This window comes from Aphelocoma coerulescens, chromosome 5, assembly GCF_041296385.1.
Source record: "Aphelocoma coerulescens isolate FSJ_1873_10779 chromosome 5, UR_Acoe_1.0, whole genome shotgun sequence".
Taxonomy (NCBI): Eukaryota; Metazoa; Chordata; class Aves; order Passeriformes; family Corvidae; genus Aphelocoma; species Aphelocoma coerulescens.
The window spans coordinates 30,279,368-30,294,776 of NC_091019.1; the positions used below are offsets into that span (position 1 = coordinate 30,279,368).

Consider the following 15,409-nt stretch of genomic DNA (forward strand, 5'->3'; position numbering starts at 1 on the left):
GGACAGTCATTAACTGCACAATTTACTGTCTGGACAGCAGATGGTTCCACCCAATCAGATTCCATATATATGTCTGTGTGTGCGCGCGTGTGTATAAAACACCTGGGGAGATTTGGAGTAAAAATTTGTTTGAAATACTTTGCATGAAGGCCTAGTAAGGGACCTATACCACTTGTATGTGAACTGAATGCCTAGCCATGTGGGAAATAAAAGAACAGGGAAAAAGGACAGGAAAGCTGTTGGAAGTTGGTACTTATAAAGAGATAAAACTGTGCTTTTTCTCTATTTCTTTTTCTTTTTCTTTTTCTTTTTCTTTTTCTTTTTCTTTTTCTTTTTCTTTTTCTTTTTCTTTTTCTTTTCTTTTTTTCTTTTTCTTTTTCTTCTTTTTCTTTTTTTCTTTTTCCTTTTCTTTGTTTATTAAACTTTGCAAAAGTCTTACTTATATTTGTACTGTGCACAGAAATTCTTTAATTTCCTTATCTTAGGTATGTTGCAGAGGTGATGCCACTGTGAGACCAAAATGTGCCCTGTCCTATGGATGCACTGGTCTCACACGGCAGGTTACTGAAGCTGTCTTTAAGTGGCCAGAGAGCAATAAGTCTGCAAAGACTGTCAAAGCAATTACAGGATGTCCTCCCAGAAAGTTGCATGCGATAGCAAAAGGGTGATGCAAGGTAACTGCATGGAGAAGAGATCTTTCTGGGGTTAGCATTAGCCAGAGGTTCCCCGGGAGGTGACGAGCAGTTTTGGTGAGCCCTGAGCTGTCTCTGGAAGCCAGTCTGTAGGAAATAGTGTTTTTCAAAATGAAGAAACAGATTTTTTTCTGTTCTGCAGTATCACATTTTTTTAGTCTATTGTGCAAAGATAGTAAGGTTTTTTTAACACAAAGACTGAAAAGAAAGTATATATTAGGAAGGTAAAGAACATTTTTTGTAACTGATTTCAGAAGTAGTCCTCAGTGATAAATATCACTGAAAAGTTTTCTTTTGAGGAATTTAAAAAAGTTTACCAGTCTCAAACTCTGCTGAACATTCTCATGAATACTTTGGAAATAAACAAGGCACCCTGATTTGCCAGATTTGAAGTAGAACAGATTGATGGAGTACTGCTAAGGACAGGGCAATCATAAAGAATGATCAGACCTGCTTGATAGACTGGCCTGATTAACTATGGTAAAATCCAACACACTGGAGTGCGAGTTTTGATTAAAGAACTGCCAAATGTATGTTACAATTTACTCCCCCATATGAAAGGGAGGACTGGAGTGTGGGAAAAACTAACCCACCACCTTATGGAAGACAAACATGGGAAGTCTCTAAAGGCCTATGAGGACAACTGGATTCTATATATAGAAACTGGGAACTCATTTATATGTAAGACTATAAGAATAACAAAGCAATGTTAATCTCAGTGTATAGCAGTAGTGGGAAGGGTACTGGAATTTGCATTTGATAGAGGGACAATGAAGGCTTGGAGGGAGTGCGAGAGAAGAGATACAGCTGAATACATCAAATAAAGGGGGGTTTATAACCAGAATTTGAGGGGTTGTATCTACTGGTTTGACAAAAAGAAGACTGTGATGTAAACTAGGTATATTTTATAAAATTGATCCTCATAAAGAAACAGTGGTTATGCAATGGCTTTTAAGTTGCTAGGAAAAGAGGTAATGTGCTAATGTCTGGGCTCTGGCCAAACTAAACAAGGCTGGAAACAAGGTGCATGCTCATTGCTGGAAGATGATCACTGACCACAATATAGCTCCATGAAATATGGTGACTTCACCATTCCTGATATAATAGAAGAGGGATCATTTTTCTTCAAGATAGACTTTGGTCAGTCACAGATGACCAAGACTGACATTTCAGCAACGGTATGGCAGATAACAGTCTGACATCTAACAAGTCTATGAAGATGATCTGATGGTACTTCTGGCTTTTATAAGTCATGGAAAGAAATCAGATGAATAATCTAGTACAATACAAAGCTCACTTGCTATTTTATTTGTTCTTCCATGGCCTAATAGCAATTCACCAGGGTTAAACAATTTAATAGCTCTGTACAGTGTTATGACATGGACTTATTAAAGAAGTGCAAGCTGGTAGGACCATTTAGCAAGCAAGAGTGGGAAAGCCCAGAAAACTGTCCCTCAATGTTCTGCTAAATGTTTACTGTGTACTTGCAAACAAGGCTTGCAAAGGCAAAGGATGCAATCAAGCTAGATATCCCTCCAAGTTTAGCTTTAACATCCAACAGCTTTGCAGGCCTTCTTCATCTCTCCTAGGACCTTCCAGCTTTATTTATTACATTGCTGAATGAAAGGTGTAAAAATCCTCCTTCAAACTTGCTGAATCTTAGGCCTATCAGAAAATGTTTAAAATGAGACATTTTTTAAATGACCACAATGATTTCAAAAAGCCTATCCATTTGATGGGCATCCTAGAAGAAAAGGCAAGCACAGAGCTGCATATGAAACACCCAGCTCCCCACTGGGTTGTGAAAGGCTGGAGCTGGAAGCATTAGTGATACTCTGTAAGGAAATTACATCTGCCCTGCTTGTAGCTGTAAGAACCGTTCCCTGAGATGTGCACACTTACTGTGCAAAGAAAGTGAACTGGTCATGAGAAAATCAGTTCAGCCCGACTACACCACCAATTCTCAGACTTCAATTCTGGAAGTATAAGTGCAAAGCCAAGAATTGCTGAGAAACAGAACCTGTTCATAATCCACAAGAAACATCTTCCAAGAATCTACCCTGGACAAACCACACTATGCAAGCTACAACTTTCCAGCAGTACAGAAATAAAAGCATGACTATATCCAGAGAGCTCCCTTTCAGGAACAAGGCAGGTATTTCACAGGCACCCCTCCCTGTCACTGACACTTCTTCTCCTCTGTATTCTAAAACTGAGAGCTGCACACAGAGCACTATTGTCCTTGGCTGGCCTGTCATTGCAGAAACACCGTGTCCTGCTCCCTCTGCCAGACTGATGATGCTATTTAATGCTTCAGAGTGACACGACTCAGCCAAGCACACTGTGGATATCTTTATCTACTTGTTTGGAAAGCAGAGATAAAATCTTCCATATTAGCCTTGAAATGTGGCTGGCAGCCACAGAGGCCACCCCAGCAGCAGCCCAACCTGCTACTAACACTGCCAGGTAAACCCAACACAGAGAGACACCAGATACTCCAGAGACAAGTATAAATTGGGAGGGGAGTGGCTGGAGAACAGGGCAGCCCTGCAGAACAGGGACCTGGGGGTGCTGGTCAGCAGCAGACTCAGTATGGGCCAGCAGTGTGCACTGGCATCCTGGGATGCATCGAGCACAGCATTTCATATTCTATTCTATATCCTCTGCATTCCAAAGAATTTTAAATGTTATCACAGGTGGTTTTAGTAGGCTACAAATTGTAGATAGTCTACTGCTATGTACACTGAGAAACCCAACACAACCTAGCTTTAACCTTTCAACCTAACCTTCTAAAAGCCCTACAGCAAAAAAACCCCAAACCCCAAAAATCCACAAACCCACAAAAAACCAACCAACCAACAAACCAACCCAAAAGCTGACAAACCAACAAGATATTTACAAAGAATTAGGGAATTTCTACCATCTGTTAATAACTGAGAAATCAATGGTCTGAGAGAAACATAAAGTAACTGATTCGGTCTGTGAAGTGTTCATGTGTTTTATGTTTTTGATTCAAAGTAGGCCGTAGGTTACCTGCAGTGAACTTCATCAAAATAAGTGTATCCATATGTTTGGAGATAAATGTTCTTGTATACTTGCTGTGAGTGTGTGATCCAGGTCTATGTGTCTTTTAATCTCATGAGACTATTTCTCCACTGTTGGTGGTGGTTTTTTTAATGAACAAGTAAAGCATTTCAACCCTAAGGAATAAAGCAGGTAGTGAGAGGCATGCAGAGGATCTTTGTGAGAGGCTGGAGGATCTTTGCTACAGATGCAAATAAACTGTTCTTCTGTGTCCTCCCTCCTGAAAAGAGTGAGGAATCCCAGATTAGACAACCTCTTGTTATGGCACATTTGGTCCAAAAAGGCAAATTTTGCTACATATGTCCATATCTGTGCTGGTTTGATGAAGAGACAGTCCGAGAGAAATTACATCTTAGGAGGCACAGATCATCCTGTAGCAGCTTGTCATCCAGAATGATGTCCTTGGTATAGCAAACCTTTCCAGAACTTCCTGGGATCTTTATAGATCTGCACCGTCCTTGCTGTCTTCTTGGATCAAACCAGGCTAACAGAAACACTATAGTTAAAATAAATTTCTGCTATCTCGAGAGGGAAAAATAATATTTCTGGAGCAGGATATGATATCCTCCAGAAGGAGGATGCTCTACTGCAAAACACAAAATCTTCCTTCTCACACTGACCACGTAAAACCCTTTCTCCCCCATGTGGGTGCTCCTAATTCTGCAGGTGCTGAGTTCATGCAGGACCCATCCAAAAGCAAGGACAGGCACAGCTGATGAATTCAAGGACCTGCACATCATTGCTCTTGTTTTGAGGGAGTTTAAAGCGAACAGAGAGTTGTTCTGTTCAGCTTATATGTCCAGTTATTATGCTACTACAACTCACACCAGGAGTGGGAAGAGGGATGAATAGCCAAGAAGTAGTAAGGAAGTGCACAGAGGAACTTGATAGTCAAGCAGGGAAAAACTTCATCAAAACTCCTGCTTTCTTGGTTGATCTGGTACCCACGGCCCATGTCCCCTCTGCCTCTGTTTAAAGACTCCCTTGGAGGTGATCTGCACCCACAGGATGGCACGGAATCATAGAATATCCTGAGTAGGAAGGGACCCACAAGGATCATCAAAGTCCAACTCCTGGCCCTGCACAGGACAACTCCAAGAATCACACCATGCTCCTGAGAGCATTGTTCAATTGCTTCTTGAACTCTGTCAGGCTTCATGTTGTGACCAGTTCTATGGAAACCCTGCTCCAGTGCCCAACCACTCTCTGGGGAAAGAACCTTTTCCTAATATGCAACCTGACACTGTTGGGGCTGCCTGAGGCAGCACAGCATCCAGCTGCAGACATCTTTGGTGTCAGCTGCAGCAGGCAGGGGTTGGCTGCAGCAAGGAGGGAAAGCTGTCAGCTGCAGCAAGGAGGGAAAGTTGGCTCCTTTGGAAGGAGCAAGCCCCAAACAAAGAACATGTAAAATCATTGGCAGAGGCGAAGGATGAGAGAGGGGTCTTTTGTATGGGTTCCAGCTGGTTCATCGTCACTGGAGGGTCCAGGGACAAAAGACAAGGCAGTGAGAGAGAACACGGTTTTTTATATGGGGGTGGAACAAAGGGAAACAACCAATGGGGATCGACTGAGGAGGAGGAGATAACAGGGGAATAACCAATAGGAATAACCTAAGGGAGGGAATTACATGAGTAGACCAATGGGGCGTCGAAGAAGGGAGAACTTTCCAGAACTAATACATAAGCAACTAGGGGAAATACATAAACATAAACTTATACATAAAACTGGGGGGAGAACTCCTGAACCAATAAACTTAAAACATGCATACTAAGAACCACTAGGAACATGGGAACTTGCCATAACCGTGGGGGTGAGGATTAGACCTTGGTGTTCTGGAGGCCTGTCCATCAGTCCTCCGAGTGTTCTGCTGCTGTGGCCACTGCCTCATGCACTGCAACAGCAACCTAAACCTCCCCTGACTCAGCTTCCCTCGGGTCCTGTCACTGGTCTCCACAGAGAAGAGATCAGTGCCTGTCCATCCTCTTTCTCTCAAGAGGAAGTTGCAGAGTGTAATGAGGGCTCCCCTCAGTCTCCTTTTCTCCAGGCTGAACAGACCAAGTGACCTCAGATGCTCCTCATATGGCTTCCCCTCAATGCTTTTCATCAACTTCAATGCCCTTCAACTCTCTCATCGCTTAATATTTTTCTTGTCACCATTGTAGCATCCAAAACCACGCAGAAGATTCCAAGTGAGGCTGCCCCAGTGCAGAGCAGAGTGGGACAATCCCCTCCCTTGCCTGGCTGGCAAAGCTGTGCCTGATACCCCCCAGGACACACTTGGCCCTCCTGGCTGCCAGGGCACTGCTGGCTCATATCCAACTTGCCATCAACCAGGACCCACAGGTCCCTTTCCACAGTGCTATTCTCCATACAGCATGTGCTTTTCTCTAAGCATGCAGTGTGCCATGATCCCAGTCACAAACCCGTCCCAAAGGTTGCTGCTTGTCTCACCGCCACCTCGCAAATACAAAACACAAGCTGAGTTAATAAAATATGCTTTTAATGTGGTCTGCCCTGAAGATGTCAAGCTTAAACACTTAAAGCTCTTTTTCAGGGCAACGAGCACCATATTTATTATCATTTTAGCACCTTCTTCTTTGTGGCTGCCCATCCTCTGTACCATACAATGATTTGTACTCCATTGTTGTAACTGAATTGCAGTGACTTGCTGCAGTGAAAGTCTGTGGAGAAAAAGTTTTTCTTCAGTCTTTATTGTTCACCTGAGATCACCATTTAGTAGGATTGAGCAGGAGTGCTTTGAAGCCTGCTGGCTAATAGAAAGAGACCTTCAGTCTCTCGGCAGGTTAAGGGACATAAAAGCACCCTCTCATCTGACATTATTTCTTTATCTGCCTTTTCCGTGCCACTGCTGTGTGCAAGGCCTGTATAATGAGATCTTCATTATTGAGGATGTTGTATTCAGCCAGCTGAACCAGGCGGTCATACGCCTTCTCAGTGTATTGGAGGGAATATGTTGAATATGGGGAACAGCAGCCGTAGAGATCAACTTTGCCATCCTCCATCTCTGACTCCGAGCGCTTCTGACCTAGGAGGAGGGTGAGAAATCACTGCTGAGAGAAATCACTCTGGTCATAAACAAGCAAACTCTTAACAGAGGAAGGAAGGGAGGTATCTCTCCACAGAGAGAGCTCACAATTACCCGTTTGGGTTTCTCTTTGTAAAAAACCAAATAGTTCCTTATTCAAATTGACAGCTCAGTCCCTGGCTCAAGTGGATACCACCGGCTTCACAGGATGAGGGGAGAAAAAAAGGTGATTATTCTTACATGGGTCTGCAGTGTAGTTCTTAGCTGTACCTGAAGGTACCTACAGTATGTATCTATGGATGTACATATTAGTAGATACATCAAAGTTACCTGCAAACTAATTACCTGCAAGATAACTAGCTTAGGGATTGAAACATCACAGCCCTGGCATCAAATCTGACATGGTTAAAAAAAATTAACTTTGAGCAACAGAAAGGTTTGATGTACTGAAAAGAATCAACAGTGAAATTTAAGAGCTGGAGTATTAAATATATTCCTTTTAATAGGCTGTCCATGATGTAAACCTTCTTTTTAACATGTTTGAATACTTGCCTGGTGCTTTGTATTTTTGGAAGGTATCATTAACTAGTGGGAAAAATAGCAGCACTGGTGCTCCTGGAGTCTCAGCACCATCAAAGAAGTAACACTCCTTCAGCTTTTTCCTGTCTTCTTCACTCAAGTCCACCCTAGGAAAAAGGATTCCCTGCTCAGAGCAGTACTTGCAGGTCTGGTCCAAAGCCTGGATCAGGGAACAGAGCAGTAGTAAGACTTAAAATAAGATTCAAATAAGGCTCAGGATTTCTTGGAGTCCAGTAACAAAGTGGACAGTTTCTAAGCTTGTTGTGCAAAAGCTCTTAAACCCCTGATGGAAAGCACTGTGTCACTGAAGTTTTTTTGTTTTATTTTTTTGCTGAGTCTTAGCACAATACAGTTTATTGTACAAGATGAACAAACAAGAATACGTGCAGTTTACAAATGATGTATCACACTTCATCATCAAGATAAAAATGTTAAAGGTTAAGACTTTTAGTAGGACCAATATAAAAAGCACCTAAGTGTTAAAAAATTTTAGGTATACACATATTGAAGAAGAAATAAAGACTGTTTCAATTACTGTCACCTGTATCTGGGATCCTGCGCTGTAATTTAAATGCAGGATGACATCCACCTTTCTTTCTGGTTTTAAAAGTGGCATGACGCTTGTATTGATGAAAAATCCAGTATCTACCAGAGACAGGAATTCATCTGATTGTGTCAGCTGGTTGGGAAATGTGTCTAACACAGTATCTGAAAGAAAAAATTTTTTCTTGCTCTAAGTGCAATAGTGAAAAACTTGTTAGCCTGTTTTCCACCCTTACACCATGTCCACAGAGCTGTAACTGGTTACAGTCCTTGGGGAAGGGAGATTTGCCATATGCCTTCTCTTCCGCCCTCTCAGCTCCAGTCACATGCAGTTTTGGACCTGCAGGAACAACATTCATGAAGGGGGTTTGTGCCTCCCCACTGAGTGTGTCTTTGAAGAGAGGAAGGACCGGGTGGCCCAGCCTCAGGAGGTGTGTGCCACCAGCTAAACCACTGACACGTAGCTCAACACCACGCCATGCTATATCCTGCAGCATGATCAATCACAGATCGATCTAACAGAGATCCTGCCCAAACCTGGCCTCCAAGCTCAGACAACGGGTTTAATATCAAATCTGGGGGGTTGTTTTGTTCAGTTTGTTTATTCTCTCCCCAGGCCCACAGGTCTCCTGTTACCCTTCCATCTGCAGAAGTGCGGGTTCTCCAGGTAGTCGTTGTGCATCTGGAAGCCCTTCAGGAAGTTGTGTTCCTGGGCGATGCAGACGCGGTCGGCGAGGGCGGCGCGCAGGGCGCTGCCCAGGGGCCCGGGGGGCGTGAACAGCCGCGTCCGCAGCTCCTGCGGCTTCACCGGCAGCGGGGGCTCCTCCTCTGCCCGGGGAAAAGCGAGTAAATTCCACCTGCCTGGAGCAGCGTCAGCCCTCAAGAAGTCAAGGTAAGTAATAAACCCTGATGCTTTCTCTTTTTAAAAGGACCAACAAGCACGAGAGACGAAACAAAACAGAAAATAAGAAGCTACTCTTACTAGACAAATACCATTTCCTTACACAGTCTGGGCTTGGATAAAAGCCCCCAAGATACAGCGTCAAACAGCAATGAGAGTCTGCTCCAAACATCATCTGTGGAACAGACTGAATGCAGGCTTTGGAAAAGGACAGCTGTTGTGCTCCTTTGTATTACTGTAGCTCCCACTTGAAGCAGTCAAAATCATTTTGCTTTATTAATAATTTACAGATCAGTCTTATTCTTTATGAACATTTTAATTATCTACCAACATCAGTGCTGACCCCTGACAGATCACAGGACCAGAGATTTTTAAATTATTGATTTGTACTTTGCAGTATGAGACATCTAACTCCATCTAACAATAAATACACAGTGAGAAAGAAGTATGGTCATTTACCTATATTGTCAATTTGGTCCCGGGTCCACTTGTGCCAGAAATCTTCCGAGGAATGGGACAAATTCCAGATATATAACACATTGAATGAAAATAAACTACTCCACATGCCTGGAAAAGGAAAGAGATTTCTAACTCAAACATGCACATATCATGAATCTCAAAACTGTTATAATGAGATGAAATTTTGAAGTTTGTTTTTTGTTATTTTGTTTTAAAAACATGATGTGTCATTTTAATTTGGCTGCTGGTTTTTAAACCTTATTTTTGGTATCCAGTTTTTGTCTTATGGTACTTAGGGATGAAGGTACTTAGGGAAAAAAACCCAAGTATCATGAAGCTTGTATAAAAAGAAAGGATGAAAGCTTGCAATCCAAGAGATTTGATGTGGAATTATATTGACAAGGGCATAACTACAACATAACCTTACAGCCTCTGTTTCTGTAGGATTCCCTTTTTGAGAATAAGCCTGTTAACAAACCAAGGGATCAGTTTTGACCATGCATTTTTGAGCTTGAAAAGCAATTTCTTTGGTTATCTATTAGGGCTCAAGTTCTCACTGTTTTTTAGTTCAGGGAGTGCAAATGTGTGACAATCCATCACAGACTCAGGCTAAAATAGTACAGTGTCTCCTTCCTGCTCAGTGGAGTGGCCAGTCAAAGAGAAGTGAAATCAGTCATGATTCTGACAGTCTTTCTCTTTGTCAGGAAAACACATATCCATGCTCTGCTTCAGTCAACAACAAAAATGTTTCAAGGATGGCTGTGTTGTTTTCCCCCCAACCTTGCCTGGGCAGTGTGGAAACTGGAGCCAGTGACACATGGCCTAAAGACTGGAGCAGGGGGACCTGGCATGCTCAAACACACCCTGATGCAGACGAGGGTCAGTATGAAGGCTCATGTAAAGTGTTTATAGGGAGCATACAAAATACTGACTACCTGTGAGACAGGCAATAGGCTCGGACGTTCAGCCTTCTGGAATAGCATGAGCTGAACCATGGATTCCCAGAGACCTCAATTTTATTGTTGTACTGGAGGCCATACTATATTTTAATTCAAAACTGGGTTTAAGAATGTAAATACCTATTTGACTGTCCCTTTGAATTTTCTTCCTTACTGTAAACTGAATCCATTATAGTAAGTAATAATTCAACAAAGAGATACTTATCCTCTCTGGTGAAACTGCTCTGTTAGTCCTGCACCATACTTTATTCATGTGTAGTTTATAAAGCTCATGTTAAAAAACAAACAAACAAAACCCCCAAACCAAAGCCCTCAAAACAGAACAAGCAATAAAATAATTTGCTGTTTTTAATAGCTTACCTTCCAAGAAGCAGATCCTGGATTCAGGGACCTTCTTCATCAATCGTCCCATGAAGAACTCACTGCCAAAATCCTCAGCGCGAACAAAAACTCCATATTTTTGCAATCCAACCTCATATGGGGTGAACTCCACCCATTCTGTAAAAAACAACATGAAGAAGAGAGCAATGTTTTATTACAGCCCTCAAAACCATTTTTGTGTCTAATATTTTGGACTAATAGCAGTGAGTTATAAGAATGCTGCAGATGAAAACTCATGAACATGAAAAGGCTTTGGAATATTTTTGGGTCTTGCATAGACAGTCTAACTTGTACCTGACCACAAGGATATTATATGAATACACATCAGCTGAGGTTATGGTCCTCAAATGAGAGGGGGTTTTTTAGGCTGTCTAAAAAGACTGTTCCACGATTTACCACCATAAATATAAACGACTCCCAGAAGTCTCCTAATTACCTTTGAAATCCATAGTGCTATAGTTGTTCTTGACATTAACTGCAGTATAGATAGGAAGTGGGTTCTGACCATGATCAATGGCTCGTTGCTGATCAGAGAGTCTGTGGTTGTCTTTCTGTGATTCCAGAAATATGGTTACACTGAGACAAAAATTAGCATGGCAATATTTTCTCTTCATCTAAGCTTGCAGGGCAGAAAAATTCCTGCCTCTAATGTATAACGTGTGCTTGGCTTATCTTCTGAAATATTCCATATTTTTCAAAATTCCCGTGAGTGTTGTTACTGAAATACCTGCAGACATCCAATCTGATGCCAGATTATTTGATGATGCGTTAAGATGAAAATGGAAAGAAACAACAAAGAATGGAAAGCAATACTTTTGATATAAAACACATTATTGCATTATGCTGCAACTTTATGTAAGACCTCATACCTTTCAAAAGTCTGCAGGTCCTTTTGTTAACATCTCATGGGCATGCATAATGTCTGCAATTCTGTTATTTCTAAACAAGTAACTTGCAGAATATGAAAAACAATTCTTAAACTGTAATATTGTTTCAAAATGTTAGTCTTGGAGTTTTCTCAGAAAAACATATTCAAAATTTCACAACCAAGCATGCTGATTTCCACCATGGATGAGTATCTACAAGGCTGGCACCAAATGTTTTGGAAATGGCTGTGCATTTGCATGCACCGTCTCGTAACAAACTGCTTTTCTCAGAGCAAACAGATAAATATCTTCTCCAGAAATAAATTTTCAGGAACTGGCAAGCCACTGTAAATGCTGCTTTATGACATACTTTACCCCATCATGCAAAAAAGACTCCAGGACAAGCCCCCAGAGATCTATAAAAGACGTTTTGCGGCCCTCTCTTTTCCGTTGACACAGCTGCTTTTTGTAATACTTCAGATATTCCAAGGAAAATGAATTTATTTTGCATTTTGTCATATGTTTTCGAGCCTCACTGATTTGCTTGTCGAGATCCTTTTGTGACCAGTCAGCATCTCTGTACAAGTTTGACATGGTCCTAGGAAGAGGAAATACATATTGAAGAGGCAAAAAAAGCATGCCAGGGTTTGAGGTAGGTAATAGCTACATCTTATGTTTGTATTTTAAGTTCTGGATTTGAAATTAAGGTTTCCTGTCTTCAGTTCCCTATGAAACTGTCATGTTCCCTTTGAAGTCCCAGTCATTATCCCTGCCAAAACAGCTTGAACAATTTTCCATAAACCATTCTTAGAAAAACATTTGTCTTCATGTAGTTGCAAATTATGTGACTTTCCCCCCATGGAAAGACTTTATTCTGTCAATTTTGGAATAAGATCAAAAAGTAGGACTGCTGAGAAGTTATTATAGGTAGACTACTGTATGTCAGCCCCAGCCTCCTTCAGCACGTCGGTGTCATCAGGGAGACTCCAGCCAAGGGCTGCCTGGTCCTACTCACCATGTAGTACCAGACAAGCCAGTCAGGTACGTGGCACAGTCCAAGACATTGAGTTTCTTGAGCCCCCTCAGACTGCCATAGAGTGCGGTCAAGGATCTCATCCCTCCTCCCGTGGTCATGATGGCCACCACCGGGGTCTGTGCAACACAGGGACACAAAGGGCCGGCATCACACAGTGGCTGCACCCGACTGTGGCTCTCAGCAGAGGCCTCCTGATACATAAAGCCTGACACCACCATGTCTGCCTAGGCACAGGCTTCTTTCTAAATTATTTCTACTGAAAGATAAGCTACCATTTATTTTATAAAGGAGAACAGGAATAGAAGCAATGACAATTTTTGCGTAGACGTCTGACACTTGTTTCCATTGTGTTCAACACAGATGTTTGGTATGAAACAAATAAAAATGCATTAATTCAAACCGGAAGAGACAATAAGAGAGAAAACAATCAGTTGAAAAAGCAGGAATTAAAAAGAAATCTCACAGGTCAGAGAGAGGAGGGACTATCAACAAGGATAACAATAATAGGGTAAAGACTGTGGAAGAATCCATTCCTGTATAAGGAATACCTAGTCTGGCTTCCAAGGAAGGTGTAGCAGGAAAAGGGTTAAAATCAGGATAGCAACTGCAAAGGACACAAACAGCAGGGTGAATTTGGAGGGATGGGGCAATACTGGAGGCATACAGAAGTTTTAAGCTGAGGAAAGATAAAGAAAAATTTTAACTGTGAAGAAAAAGAGGTCATATTATGCCATTATGCTCTCACTCACGAGTGAGATGCTAAGCACTCGTGAGATGTTTTAAATGTTTTCCCTACAGACCTCATGGTCCAGCAGATCCTGTTCCAGCTGCAGGACCTTCTTAAGGGCAGGAATAACATAATTCTGCCTTTTGCATAGAAAGTCTTGCTCTTGTATGCAGAGGTCAAATCCTAAACGCACATCAAGGTGGTCTGGGCTGGAGCAGAGATCAGGAAAAAAAGAATATTCCATTTTATTATTGGTAGACAAGCTCAGAGTTTCCAATGCAATAAAATAAACCTGATCCACAAAATACATTTAGGTCCCTTTCCTACACTCCCAAGCAGGTATACAATGCTACATGAAAGAAGGATAGAAAAAGGGACTGATAAATTTCTAAGCAGCTATCAAAATAAAACCTAAAGGGAAGACATTCGTGCAGCTAATTTCTGAGATACCTGCTCTCTGGATTCTCTCATATTTTAGTGTGCACTGAGAGCTGTAGGAAAAACTTCTCATACTTTCTTGAATTAGGCAGAAATTTTTCCTACTTCATAATCAACAATGCCAGGTGATCTTGCCCATTGTTAAAGAAAAGGTAAAAGACTGTGCTGAGCATAACACTGGGTAGCATAATTGGCTTGTAGTATTATTTTTTCTATTTTATGGATATTTTTCATTACTCATGTCTCAGTATAGGTTATGTACATGTGTTACACTACACTACATACAGTTGCTTCCAGCTCATGTGAATACCACATCACCTGGTCACACGACCTACTGTCCTGCTGTGAGTGCCTCCTCCCCAGGAAAGAGCCTAGAGAGAGATGAGTTCAACTAAGTACAAGTTAACCTCCAAGAGGGGCCAAGTCTCTTACCAGTCTTCTGCCTTCGCATATAAATCAAATCCTTTACCCTGGAAAGCAAGAATGTGAGCAATGTGAGTGCTGACAACATGCTTCTTCCATGCAGCCTGAGGAGGAATTTTAGGTTGTGCCATCCTAGCAATGTGGGTACAAATCAGGAGCTCTGAATAATCCTGCAGCCTATGCAAATTGACTGTTGTGTTTTACTGAAAGGGAAGTTGTTCAGTAATTTCTAACGTTTTCTAGTAAATGTAACATCTGAGGATAAGTGCTGTTTACAGAGTAATGATAATTTATGCCTTACCTGTCTCTACTGACAGTACCTCTTAGGCAGCCAGCCAGGCTCCAGCCACGCTATGATTCTACACAGCAGCATTTGTTCCCCCGTTTCTGTGGCTTATACCCCACAACAGTCATGATCCTTTCATTCTATATGGATTTTTTTAACCATGAGTCTGAAAGTGCTTTGTAAAGCATGGTCAGCATCAGCAGGAGTCTGACGCTACCTCGGTCAGTTCAGGTGCCCCACTGGTGTGTGAGAAGGACAAGAGCAGAGCTTCAAATGGAGCAGCAAGATGCCCCATGTACCCACATCTATTCAAAGAGAACAAGGCACAACCTGGCTCAATTGCTGAATGACCTACTGTTAGACTGTGGTGTTTTTGTCTGCAGGCTTTCACTGTCAGAAAGTACCATGGCAATCATCAGGGGGATGCAGACTTCCACAGTCAGGTTTCTCAGCCTCTCCCACAAAAAGGCACTCACCTCTGCTAAGATCATGTTTTTTCCACTTGGAATGGAATGAAGTTCCACATTTGGAGAACCTGTATCATACACATATGACTGCTGAAAAAATACAAATAAACCCAGGTTTATATTGTAAGGAGCGTTACTCTCTGCCCACAATGCAAATTAATGTTACTATTTGTGGTGTTTGATATTTTACATGCCATTATTATATTTTATAAAGCTCAGTTGTAACATACTGAGGAGGGAGGTCGTTTCTTCCCTGGTAGTGTAACATCCAGCATTGGCTGCTTGTATCTGGCATAGTGGAATTTAGCAGGAGAGGAGGAGCTGAAGACCAGATTAGATCCCAGCATAATGTCCTGGGTGCCTTCATAAGAGCCTTGCACTTTAAAGGAGAATTCTTTTTCTAAAGAAACGACACAAAAGCAGACACAGATTAGTTTTCTCATCAAAACTGAAAACAAAAATTCTTACAGAGTCTATCACAAGGCTGTTCCCATGTTTTGGATTTGTTGGGGTTTTTTAATT

The 15,409-nt window shown here is 41.8% G+C and overlaps 1 protein-coding gene across 1 annotated transcript in view; it reads right to left on the bottom strand.

Moving 5' to 3' along the window:
* Positions 1–6,613: 6,613 nt before the first annotated feature.
* The window catches only part of LOC138112053 (uncharacterized), a 54,386-nt gene continuing 45,590 nt past the window's right edge, over positions 6,614–15,409 (bottom strand). The window contains 13 exon segments of the mRNA XM_069018741.1: positions 6,614–6,822; positions 7,375–7,561; positions 7,943–8,109; positions 8,581–8,772; positions 9,305–9,412; positions 10,624–10,761; positions 11,081–11,195; positions 11,886–12,108; positions 12,526–12,662; positions 13,347–13,482; positions 14,144–14,181; positions 14,897–14,977; positions 15,118–15,287. Coding sequence (XP_068874842.1) covers positions 6,614–6,822; positions 7,375–7,561; positions 7,943–8,109; positions 8,581–8,772; positions 9,305–9,412; positions 10,624–10,761; positions 11,081–11,195; positions 11,886–12,108; positions 12,526–12,662; positions 13,347–13,482; positions 14,144–14,181; positions 14,897–14,977; positions 15,118–15,287 — 1,901 coding nt within the window.